Source organism: Alosa alosa, chromosome 10 (assembly GCF_017589495.1).
Source record: "Alosa alosa isolate M-15738 ecotype Scorff River chromosome 10, AALO_Geno_1.1, whole genome shotgun sequence".
Lineage (NCBI taxonomy): Eukaryota > Metazoa > Chordata > Actinopteri > Clupeiformes > Clupeidae > Alosa > Alosa alosa.
The window spans coordinates 7,361,802-7,375,050 of NC_063198.1; the positions used below are offsets into that span (position 1 = coordinate 7,361,802).

The following is a 13,249-nucleotide window of genomic DNA, read 5'->3' on the forward strand; positions in this document are numbered from 1 at the left end:
TGTGGGCTATTTAACAAAAAAGACTGAATTGGAATATCATTAACCTTTCAAAAGTTATGATAAATGAAGTGATAAGTGTAAAAAAATGCAGGAAACGGGATTTAGAATGTTGACAGAATTCACATTCTCTTTCTCACCAAAAACATAAAAGTATGCATAAAAACTAATAATGAAGTCAGACACAATGGTTTAGATTTATTTGGTCCATAAGAATAAACCATTTATTCGTATATAAGCAAATGCTACAGTCAACAATAATAATAATAATATATAAAAGAAAAAACATGTACCTTACCAGTAATACAGGAAGTAAGTATACTGTATATTTATTGAAGATCAATTCTGAAGAGACATAGAATACATTTGATTCAACAGATACAACTTCCTTATATAAATTAGTGTAATATGAAAATGATATACATCTATAAAATGTATTATTTATGAAAAGCTAGGAATACAATCAACTTCAACATCACTCAAAAATCAATGTGTCTAAACATTTGAAAGTGGATTACATAGAACAAGCCTGTTGAGAATAAACACATACACACATATAAACACAAACGCACACACACACACACACACACAGAGGAGGATAGGGAAAGGTGGGGTGGGGAACCTGAAGGTTAAACACAGAGGACCTATGACTCATAACGAAACGCATCCCCTTCTGTAGAATGCCAAATCTGACAGCAATTTTGTTTTACCAAAAAGCAGTCACCTACCGCTAAACTCCAGGCCATACAAGCTACTTTAGTGTTATTATGTATTGTTTTTTATAACAAAGCCAACAATTTTTCTTTGGCTCCTGCTGTACAGGAATATGTACTTGATGAAAAGATGACAGAGTAGTAGTTGGAGCAGCTGAAGGCGAGGCTGAAATTTTGACGGAAATGCCTGCCAGCTGTTGTGATAGATTTTCAGCCAAAATCTTTCTGGCTGTAGCTACCAAACCTAGGTTCAACACCAGATTCTGCATTGCCAAACTTGAAATAATAAGAAACTACTGAAACAGCAATGTCAATGGAGAAAAAGTGTACACAATATGTATCTCTCATTTGGTCAACGCTCCCTGATCCCTTCAGAGACTTGGTTCCCCAGTAGCAATGGATATTAGGGGGAAGTGAAGTCCCATGTCAATGATCAATCCCAGAAAACTGTGAAACTCTTCTGGGGTCTCTTAGATCCCATGCCCCTGCACTGTGTGTTTGCATACAACGGCCTACTAAGCACAACCTCCCACCCGTTCGGTTGGTAAAACCACATATGCCTGGGACAACAACATAAAAATCAACATAACAAGTCTATTTCACAGTGTTTTAGTGGCAGTCTACACCCCCCACATGCGCCACCTAAATCTATACCTTCTTCCTCCATCCTCACATGGTCTTCAACATTGTGGCGCAAGCTCATCAGCAGTCAGCCACCTCTTCAGGCCTGCAAGGAGGTCTGTGTAGGTCTTGTCATCCTCCATCTGAAACAACAGTAAAATCATACAAATGTAATACATTTATTAATTAAAAAAATAAAAATCACAAAACTACAGATGTGTGCGTGTGTGCACATACATACACAAGAAGAGGTAGCCTAAACTATTGAAGCATTTTGAGTAACTCAAAAATATTTAGAAGTATGAAAAGTCATTTTATTACACATGGGTTTAGCTACCCTAAATCTGATTGCCTGGCTGGCATTAAGATAAAGACAGATTACATTTCACCTAGTAACTAACTGCTTAAATGCAATAATGACATTTCTGACATAATATGTGATTTCACATCATGTTTTCTATAAAACTACATATTGAGAAGAGTAGAATATCAAGTCATGCCATCTTAGAAAATGTTGAGACAAGCACGTCTGATGTTTGTCATTTAGAAGCAAGGTAAAACAGTTCACTACAAACTGCCTAGCGAGGTAACAACCCGATCAGAGGCAATACGTTAATTAGCACTACATTTCTGACAGAATCCGTGATTTCACATCTTGTTTTCTACAACTACATATTGAGAGGAGTAAAAATATCGCTCAACTTATTTCATGTAAGAGAACGCAACTTAGAAACGCGGCGCCCATTGATTTATTCAGCTTTGGTATGCTATACTGACTTGCCAATATAATGCTTACCTAACAAGCAAATTGGTACTAGAAAACAAACTTACTTACAGGTTATATACTAACAGGTTTTTAAATGAAATTGTCAAATGAAAATAACTGATATAAAAAGCAAACGAGAATACTGCAAGCAGTTCAGAGTAATGCAGCTAGCTAAAGTTACATGACGATGCACTTAGCCCCCGCTATGCCATAATGTTGACGCTGATGAGAAAGCATATTACTGTCAAATAACATGATTTTATGACTACAAATTAAGATTAACCATAACTAGAAACGATGTAAAATATATATTACCTCAGTTTATCCAGCTGTGTGGTTTCCAGTCGAGGTAAACTCCAACGAAGTGCAGGTGGCATCTGGCGGTCCATGTTAAAATGTACGACTGAAGTGAAAAGTTTTTTTCACGACTCATCTTCAAGTATCCAAAACATTTCGCGCCATAAACCTCTTAACCAATCATATCAAATTGAAGCTTATGTTGTCAGCATTACGGGGAAGATTTCAGAAATAAAATCAGTCATTGGACAGCTGAGATATTAGATGATTGGTCATCGTTAAAATTTTAACGAAATTAGAACGGTCGGGCTTGTAAGGGTTAAATAATAAGCCTTTTATATGTTTGTGTGTGTGTGTGTGTGTGTGTTTTTACCCATTTAAGGCCAAATATTTCCCAAACATGCAACCAGGAAGTAAACAGCTCTGGTCATGTGACAGTTTACTCAAAACAACTGCACATTTCATTGAAACACTCAATTATTTCTATATTTACTAAAAGAATTTTGGGAAATTCCCTAGGAACAGTTTTAGAGGCTTATATATTTATTTTTTTCCAGTCACAATAACCAGATTCTCTGGGATAACTTTTTTTTTCCTTTGGTTACTTTTTTTTTATTAATATATTTATTAACAATAATTAATATAGACATAGAGACATACAAGCAGGGGTGCATACAGAATGTCATCAAACATAGACAAAGGCAGGGCCAAATGAGAGGAAGACAAATTAAAAATAAATGTTAAAATCAGACATTTGTCATAGAGTAAAAAGTCTTATAGTCCATATAATTGTTCAAGTCGATCAAGAAGGCAGGGAAATAAGGTTTACCACCACTGAACTTGCACTTATGTATATGAAACTTAGCAAGCAAGAATAATAGGTTTATAATGAAGTACCTTTCATATTCTTTCTCATAATCAAACATACCAAAGAAGACATCTTTGAAACGGAAAGAAAACCAGTATGCTATGAATCTTTGAACATTAGTCCAGAACGTAGCTGTGTGAGGACAGTTCCAAAACAGATGCTGTACACTCTCATAGAAATATTGCAGAAAGAACAGGTTGTCTCAATATCTTGTTTATATATTTTAAGAAATTATCTTACAGGGTAGATTTTGTGAATTAGTTTAAATGAAACTTCTCTTATTTTGTTAGTAACAAAATTCTTGAAGGCAATGACCAAACTTTTCTCCATGGTATATTCTCTGTAACACTATTCTGGAAAGGGATAGGGAACAGTAACAATGTCTTTTTGAAATAATGCTCTAATTATCCTATTTATGTTATGATGTCTTGTAGAGAGACATAAGTCACCCACAACAGTGTCGGACAAGGCAGTTAAATGAGCAAGGTGTGTAGGGGGTAAGTTATACCCTTTAAGAGCATTATGATTCCTGTAGGAATTGCATCGAACACAATTGCATATTCCTTAGCAGTTACAGGTATACCATTTTCTTAAAAATTCAGGGTATCCGTATAGCCTACCATTTGGGTCAAAGAGCTGACTAACAAGAATAATGTTGTTATCAAACCAATTCTTAAAAAATAAAGATTTATTTTTGTACAAAATATTCCTGTTATTCCATATGTAGCATTTGTGTGGTGAGAAATTATGTTTGGATATGAGACACCATGCCAGAAGCATCTGTTTGTGGAAGTTTGACAATTTAATTGGGAGTTTACTAAGGTCACACAGAAATTCCAAGCCACCAACTTGGGAAAAGATGTAATTGGGGATGAAGTTCCAAAGGGATGTTGGGTTATTGCATGAATTGTCTGATCCAGTTCACTTTAAATGTGTTAAGTGTTGTGAAATCTAAGAAGTGCATACCCCCACAGTGGTTAGGGTTCATTACAACAGTTTTTTTTTTTATAGTGTATGCTATTTTTCCATAAAGTTGAATAACATATTATCTATTTTTTACAATAGATCATTGTCAACGGCCAAGGCAATAGCACTGTAAGTGAGTCTAATGCCATCACCTTTCGAGAGAAGAACTTGGCCTCTCATCGACAAATCCCTTTGTAACCATGAGTTTAGCTTTTTCTGTGTTTTAATAATAATCGGGTTAAAATTTGAGGCAGATCTAGTATTTTGATCTTTGGAAATTTTAATACCTAAGTAGGCCTTGGGAAGCATCCTTAAGAAAGAGAATGGTGTCGTCAGCCAGTTAATAATTTGTCTACCAGCAACTGAGATTCCTTGTACTATTTGAAATATGAAGAGCTAGGAGTTAAGAGGCTATTAAAAATACATATGGTGAGATAGGGCAGCCTTACATAAAACCTTTGAGATGTGCCATACTTCAATTTCATTGAGCTACTACTGTTGTTGTGGTTCTAATGGTTTTACAAAAATAGTGTCCAAAACCAAGTTTGATGAGGGCTTTCAATATGAATTCATGTTCATCTGAGTCAAAAGCTTTATATAAGTCCAGAAATAGAAGGAAACCATTGTCATAATATCACTGTAATCTAATAAATCTAATACTAGTCTAATATTGTTTGCAATATGACGGATTCTCTGGGATAACATATAAATTGCAAGTGTCTGCCAGACGTGTGTGTGACGTAATATTTTCATATAAATTCCCGCCCTCTCCGTCGTCACATCCTCTTGCAGTTGGTGTCATCTCGCTGAGGTAGGAAGAATTGGCCGTCGGATAACTATATCTGAATCCACTTTAATCTCAACCATACCAAAGTCATCCATTAATTGTTTTAATCTCTTGTTTCGTTTCAGACACATCTCCACAAGATGAGAGCGAAGGTAAAAAAAATCCTATCTTATTCTTGGGGGAGTTTGTAAAGAAAGCTAACGTTGACTAGCTAACGTTACGTGCATCGTTAGGAAATGCAATGTTAAATGGTTTAAAACTGTAGGTAGCTTACGCAAAGTAATTGTAGCTTGTCGATTTAGTAATTATTGAACGCCTGTTGTGTTCTAGTTGGCCAATTTGTTATAATGCTTTGCGGTGATAACGACGGGCAGACGTTGCTAACTTGAATCAATACCATGCTAGACAATATGCGGCAAACTAGCACTGCAAATGTTGCTATGCTAGCTAACAGTATTTACTTCCACACGTGGGTATGCTGGCTCACAAATTGACTAAGTCCATGTGTTTACAGTAGTAACCTTCATGATCGCAGGCAATTAACTTGTTAGATGTTTGAATGTCATGTCTGGTTTCTTATCATTGTCTTTACTTTCACAGTGGAGGAAGAAGCGTATGCGCAGGTAACACATCTCCTGTTTAACTGGTCTCCTGTTACTGTTTCTGTGGGCTCTTGCAGACATTTCCAAATCCGGGTGCAAATGCCCTGTTTTGCTGAATGTGCAATCTTGAATACAAATACAGTATTGCTGTAGTCTAAACTTCCTTTGCTCTTCCATCACCAGGCTGAAGCGTAAAAGGAGAAAGATGAGGCAGAGGTCTAAGTAGACTGGCCCATCCACGGCAGCTGTGAGTCCCTTGTCCCCGCTGTTCCAGTCCTCAAGTTCCTGCGGACTTCCTTGGCACAAAGGGCACCTGGAAGAAGGGCAAACACCAGTACCATCGCCATGCCATGTGCTGAGTGACATTCTACAGTTTGCATCAGGAGTCTCATGCCAGGACTTGGAGCTGGAGGGTTGTGGGAATTCAGGACATTTCTCTCATTTGGGGGCTTACTTTGGACTCATGACATCTATCCAACACAGCTGGTGCGCTCCTGTAAAGACCACAATAAAAGTTCTGGTTTATACACTTAATTCATGTGTTGACTCTTGCTGAACTAATGCACTCCTAACATATTTGGGTAGTTGGTATATGGTGGTAGGGTTTCTGTCCTTCGGATGAGGTGTTAAACTGATGTCCTGACTGGTCATTAAATATCCCATGGCACTTGTCTCGTAAGGATTCCCTGCCTTCCTGGCTAAATTCCAAACCTGACCAACTCAAAGCTAGCTCCTGAATCATTCCCAGGTGTATTGGCTCATTAATTCCTTCACACTCTACCATGCTGCTGTGTGGTGAGTTCTGGTGCGTAATGGTAGCCATGCATCACTGAGCAGGTTCTGCACATTGGTGGCAGTGAAGTTAGTTACAAAGTGCTTTGGGGTGCCTTGATGCATTTACCTAACGCTTTAAGTTGTGGCCTAGCTGATCATAACTTAAGACTGGGGCTCAAAGGTCGATTACATTGGTGCTTTGTATATTTCAAAATGGAGCTTACTCCTTAAGGACAGGATGGTCAAGCTGATTTAAAGGTAATTTTGAGTTGAAATTGGTGAGGGGCCCATCGAATTGTCATGTCAAACTCAGCTCTGCATTCAGGGTTTATAGTGTCATTATGGCATACAATGTAGCTGGCGGCTGATTACTAATTTGCTGCGTTTTGTGCAACTCATATCAGAAGTATAAATGGACTATGACGCCTGTTGGCTAAATACATTTAAAAGCCTTAAATGAATGTGTGTGCAGTTAAGAATACGTGCCTTAATTAGTTCATTATTGTTTATTAGTCTTAAGGCAACAAAAAACGGCCAACTGCTGTTCATACTATTACATAGTTTAAATATCCATGTGCGCTGTATGGTCTCAGCAGGTTCACGTGTCTCTGGAATTAACACGAGACCTTTATTTTGATGGATTTTGGTCCGGAAGTGCATCACCTAGCGCGTGGTTAACAGCTTGCTATCATAGAGTTCTCAAGATGAAGTGGCAAGGTAACTTCTAGGAATAAGTTATTGATAACCATCCTCTATAAACTGCTAACAATGCAGCTGGACGTGAATTGGGTTGATGCAATTGCAAGGGTGTTTTGGTAAGAGGTTTTTTATTGTCTAATAAGACATCTCTTTTCTAGCTATTTAGCATAGCTCGTCTTGAGCTAGTAGGCCCATATCCTTAACGTTACAGTGCGACTCAAAACAGCTAGTTAGCTAAGCTACGTTGCTATCCACATTTTTTTAACACCACTAGCTAGATTGATCATATACTTTCTTTTGCCATTAGTTCCATGAGGCATATACGTTTAACCATTTTATTGTGAATGCTTTAGGGTATCTGTTATGCACACACCTGGTTATGATGTTTGGGGAGAGGCTATAAACAAACTAGCAAATGTCATTTAAGTGAGCTTGGAGCTAACGTAAGTTATCGATAGCTCAGTTTGCGAAAGGCTACGATAATTTTGCTTCTTGCACTGGTCTGATATTATTTTCTACTGTTAACTTTTACATCTCGCAGTTTTTGCATTACTGTTGTGTCAAACGTATGGATATGACAAAATAGCTGTCGAAACTCCATTTCGAAGTTTGCCTGATGTAACGGTAACGCTACGGTATATGGCTACTCATGATGCTTATGTTTACAACCTATCCCGACCGCAGGACCTTAAGCGAATGTGCTGTTGCCTTATGTGGTTCTTTAACAGATACCTGGAGGGGAGAAAACGAAAGAGTGCTACTCTTCAGCCTGTGCAGACCGTATCTTCTAAACTCCAGAGACAAACTTCATTCTCCTACCCACACACATGACCACTGCATTCCTCTCATGCTGGGCCAAGCGCCATGCCTGACCGGGATAGCGCCTACCTGGCAGGTGGTGGCGGAGGAGGCAGTGGCACAGGAGTGGGCTCAAGTATAGGTGAAGAGTCTGGTGCAGGCGCAGGCTTGGGAGGAGCAGGAGAAGGCTGGGGGGGCATTGGAGGAGGTGTTGGGGGAGGTAGTTCTGGATCTTCAACCATGGGTGGAGGAGGCGCTTTGGGTAATGGAAATGGCTGTGGGGGAGGAAGTGGTGGGGGGTTTGGCTCTGGTGCCGGCCTTGATGGCGTGTGCAGAGATTTTCTGCGGAATGTTTGCAAGAGAGGAAAACGTTGTCGCTTCCGACACCCGGACTTTAACGAGGTGCCTGACTTGGGGGTCCAAAAAAATGAGTTCATTTTCTGCCACGATCACCAAAACAAGGAATGTGTGCGTTCAAATTGCAGGTTCGTCCATGGCTCTAAGGAGGACGAGGACTACTATAAAAAGACTGGGGAACTCCCACTCAGGCTCAGGGGCAAGGTGGCTGCGGGGCTCGGCTTGTCTCCGACTGACCTGCCATTGAGTCGCGGGGAAGTGCCCATCTGCAGGGACTACCTTAAGGGTGAATGCCAGCGTGGCAACAAATGTAAGTTCCGTCACGTCAGGAAGGACTATGAATATGAACCGACGCGCGTTGGCGTTGGCGGCGGCGGCGTCATGGGTCCAGGCGGAGTGAGTGGAATGGTAAATGTCGGCGGGGTGGGAGTAGGAGGCACAGGCGGTGCCTGTGGGGGAATGTCGGGGCTGGTTAGCGCCACTGGTGGCAACATGATGGGAATGGGGTACTCCAACCTCGGGGGTTACAGGGATCAGGGCATGCCAGGAGGAGGGGGTGGTGTGGGAGGAGGTGGCATAGGAGGGTGTCTCTCGATGGGGGCATCTGGTCAAAGGCGCTTTGAACGGGCGTCTGTGTATGACCCCTTGTTTGAGAATGGCCTGTTTGAGGCGGGGCCTCTGGAGACTCCTATGGATCACGCAACGCTTCAGCTGAAGAGACGACGGCTGGAGGGGCTTCGGCTGGCCGATGGCGCCGGAGGTGGACACTATGAGCTCGGGGTGCAGGCCACCCTCCCAGTCCGCCCGCTGGAATACAGGATTCTGGAAGAAGAGAATGCTCTCCTACGGAGAAGAGTTGAAGAGTTGAAGAAACAGGTTGGTAAATAGGGTGAACTTATTGTGAAATATAGTATCAAACTTATCTCCACTTGAGGGTAGATAGGGAAAAAAATCTTTTGCGTAAGGAATGCAAACAATGGTTGTGCCTTAAGAATGTGAACCAATTTAAGCTGGCAGATAGTGACATTCTTTTCATTTATTTTCTGCAGGTATCAAATCTTATCGCTACCAACGAGGTCCTTCTGGAGCAGAATGCACAGTTCCGGAGCCAGGCCAAGGTCATGACTCTCTCGTCAACCCCGGCGCCCTCGGAGCAGAGTCTGGCGCCCCCTGTTGGCTCAGTGAGCTCCTACAACCACGGCATCGCCCAGACGCACACCACCCTAAGCAGTGCTGGCCTGCAGCCTCGACCCGTCACCCAGCAGGACCTGGTTGCTCCCACTGGAGCTCCTACAGCCCCTCCGTCTAACACTGCCCCACCCACTGCACCCCACCTCAACCCCGACATCACCCCGCTGTCGGCGGCCCTGGCACAGACTATTGCTCAGGGGATGGCACCACCTGTTTCCATGGCGCCAGTGGCCGTGTCTGTGGCACCGGTCGCCGTGTCAATGGCTCAGGCATTGCCAGGCATCACTATGAGTCACGCTACCACTCCGATGGTGTCGTATCCCATCGCGAGCCAGAGTATGAGGATCACCACGATACCACATTGAGCCACGTGACTTATTGCCATGTGACCATGACCTGGTGCCCTAGATCCTTCATATATCCATATATTAACCCTCACACTCGAGCCACATCACACTTTATCTTTTATCTTTTGTTGTCATATCATGCTAGTCGTTTTGAAAACTTGTGTATAAAGTGGCTCGATTTCTGATATGACAGTTCAATGGCAGAACAAAGGCTTGTCTATTTGGAGGACCTGAACGTTCATCCTGATCTGTCTTTATAGGCGATGGCTTCTAAAATGGTGTGAACACCTTTTATGTCTTGACGTGTGAATATGTGTATGCCAAAAGGACTTCTGAAACGTTGGCATTGAAATACATGTTGGCAAATGTCAAAAAAGTATTTAACAAGAATCTTTGTTAATACAAACACATTGCCTTGGACAACATTAGTAATAATAAGCAAACAGACTTTATGCTACCAGGAGCTTGAGTTTCACATTTGTTATTGACTCTTTTCTGGCTGGCTGTGAGTTTGTTTGGTATTTTGCATAAAATGAACAGTCACAAACATGGCGTCCAGCACTTTTTATGATATTGTTTTGGCTGTGCCAGAAGACATTAAAACCCTCTCCTCTTACAGTACAATAATTATATGTGTATGCCTTCAGGAAGCTCCTAACAATGTGAATTCACGCAAAGCATTCCAATTGTAGATCAATTTCAACACCTTTAGGAACCTCTCCAAGAATTTCGGGAACAGATTACTTGGTGTCTGGCCCAGAGTGGATCTGCATTTAATCATCGAAAACAGGTACTATATTAATCTCATTCGGTTACCTAAAACGTTTTGTAAATCTGTATAAGACTGGATCTAATATGATTATACCAGACAAACAGGCATGTAGTGGAGGCTAAATGCCAATAAACAGTTTATCCACCGCTTATTAGAGTTTATCCACCCGTCAAAAGAGTTTATTCACCAATTGCAACTTTTAACATTAAAAAAAAAAATACACTGTATCCACATCCATCACTATATGTACTGTACACTCAACACTCTAAGAACCATTTAATACCACTGGTATTGTTATAAACAATTGGACAATAACTTCCACCATCATGTTCTGAATGCCTTTTTTAAAAAATCCGATACTGCATGGCAGTACACCTCACCGTGATCACAGAATTCATAGATTACCCATGTCTTATTTTACCACTACATCCCTGCAGACAAAGTAGAGTTTGAGCAATGTACATCTATGTTGGAACACAGACCCTAGGCCGCTGACTACGGGTTTTGTACTTCACATCTTTCAGAATATCACGCCGCAAGTAGCCTAGTCCGTTCACTAGTGGATTTCATTGAAAGAGAAAGTAGACGTTCTGAAAAAGGCGCAATTTTTGGTTCAGTGTGTGTGGCGAACTAGTTTCTCAGCGGAAGCCATGAAACGGTAAAGGTCAACAAATTGATTTAAAAAGACATCATTTATGAAGTTGTTTTTTTTTCTCGTTTTGGCTTTGCATCGGATTCGCGTCCAGTTTGACCTGTCAGGAGTTTCCGATAATGATAGCAATCTCGTGATGCTGATATTGAATTTTAATTTCTGCGCGTGCAAGCTTCTGTGCTTGAAGCTGTGACAGACAGCCTAACGTTAGGCCTACTGGTTTTCATAGTTTTAACCACACCTTAGGTCTACTAAATTATTTAGTTAACACCTTTGTCATTTCGCGTTTGTCCAGCCGTTCACCTCCGTGAACCTTGCGCCTCGTCATCTAAATGTATATTTCGGGATGGTGGAGATACAGACGGTTAGGTTCGGAAAGGTTACCGCCCCCCATGTAGGGGAAAACATGCATTATAACATCACACAATGTAGTATGGGGAATTGTGTTATTTTAGGAACGATTCATATAGATTTTTGCAACTGTTTTTTTTTTTACTTGCTAGGACCCCATTGAATACAAAACAACCTGTTTCCAGGTAGACAAGTGAGATACAGACTATTTTCAAAAGATGTATTGCATTATTTGCCAAAAAATGGAAAAAAGAGAAAAAAAAATCTGCATCTTGTTTCATTATTGAAGAGTTCAACAAAACATTGTCATTGTCACTCAAGTATATACTGGATTCCAGTTGCTGCTACTGGAAGAAACTGGAATCCATGCATTTCCACTGAATTATTTTTGGAATCTGATCCCTTATCATACCTGTTCATTCTTACTCGTTGCTCTAAATTCAAGATGGCTGCAAACGCTAAACTTTGTGAAGATGCTGTCTGTATAAATCGTCTTGTAAGTAAACTACCAGTGCTTTTTCAAAGTTCTCAATGTCTCGTTTTAAATGTCAGGGCCCTCGGAAGTTTACCAATGAAGTGTGGAGATACATTGAGCCTCGTAAATGGGTGTAAAACAGTGATTTATTTGCAGGGCTAGCCCGATGCCGAAGCACCACTATTGAAAAAGCTGTTGGTAGCATCGGCTAACTAGCGCCAGATTTTGGAGTGCAGGGGACAAGCCGAGATGGGCTATGAGACATACGTTCACACTCTGTATCATGTTTCAATACACTTTAGGTCAATATCACACCGGAATTCTCCTTTAATATTGGTGTACATCTCCTCAGAGGCTTCACACCTGCAAAGTTGCGTAAATGGTAAGTTGTTACTCTTGCAAGAACACCTTATACTGCATTGGCTGGCAAGACAACAACACTTCATAAGTTCCACAACAGCCTCTGGTGCTGGTGGAAGTTTTGACAGAACAGGAGCCCATTGCCCATCAACAATTTGTCTCCATCCCAGTGATAGTGAGTCAAGAACCTTTGGAGCAGGCACTGTATCTTGTGCCCAAACATTTGCTTGCCTGTGTGCACTCTTTACAGTGTTAAACATTCAGACAGAGCCCATGAGTAACAGGGGCTAGGAATAACTCCCAAGAATGGGAGAAACATATAGGATGAAACCTCAAGCAGATCCACGACTCAAGGGCCTGACCCATCTGCCTGGGGTCAGTTACAGGACAGTAAGGTCTATCTACAGAGAATAGATCATGGTATTTAGAGCCTGAGGTATATGTTACAAAGTGGTTGGATGGTTACATAACCAGTATGATAATGCATGAATCCTATTTAGTGTTAAGTTCAAATAGTCCAGTGTAGGGGATGAATTGTCCACAGAATTAGGAGTTGTCATCGGGCAAATAGTGGGTCGCTAGGCTGCGCGGGCAGGAATCTGAGCATGGGGACAGATATAGGCGATGGTAGGGCAATCATAGGGATGAGATTTTCCCGAGCTTTTCCACTCCCTGGTTGGGTTTTAGAGTTTTAAACATGTTCCACCGAAGGGCTTTAGCTGTTTGAAAACCATGTTTTGAGGAGCTGACACACAAATTTCTCACATCCAGCTAACACGTCTGAAGATGGATGTGGACCTACAAGCCTACAAAGTGTGTTAATGACACCATCATGACTTGATTAACTTGAAACAGA

The 13,249-nt window shown here is 41.1% G+C and overlaps 1 protein-coding gene and 1 long non-coding RNA gene across 3 annotated transcripts; both read left to right on the plus strand.

Annotated features, from left to right (window-relative positions):
* Positions 1 to 4,970: 4,970 nt before the first annotated feature.
* Positions 4,971 to 6,151, plus strand: LOC125302155. Its single transcript, XR_007194859.1, has 4 exons — positions 4,971 to 5,039; positions 5,141 to 5,167; positions 5,616 to 5,638; positions 5,801 to 6,151. It is a non-coding gene; the product is annotated as an uncharacterized LOC125302155 (long non-coding RNA).
* Positions 6,152 to 7,010: 859 nt separating this feature from the next.
* zc3h10 (zinc finger CCCH-type containing 10) lies at positions 7,011 to 10,404 on the plus strand. 2 transcript variants are annotated; one of them, XM_048254810.1, is made up of 3 exons: positions 7,011 to 7,206; positions 7,819 to 9,121; positions 9,295 to 10,404. In XM_048254810.1, the coding sequence occupies exons 2-3, from the start codon at positions 7,955 to 7,957 to the stop codon at positions 9,799 to 9,801; spliced, it is 1,674 nt and encodes a 557-aa protein (XP_048110767.1). In that variant the 5' UTR covers positions 7,011 to 7,206; positions 7,819 to 7,954; the 3' UTR covers positions 9,802 to 10,404. The 2 variants fall into 2 exon arrangements, with proteins under 2 accessions (XP_048110767.1, XP_048110769.1); XM_048254812.1 differs by having other exon boundaries at positions 7,011 to 7,108.
* The last annotated feature ends 2,845 nt before the right edge of the window (positions 10,405 to 13,249 follow it).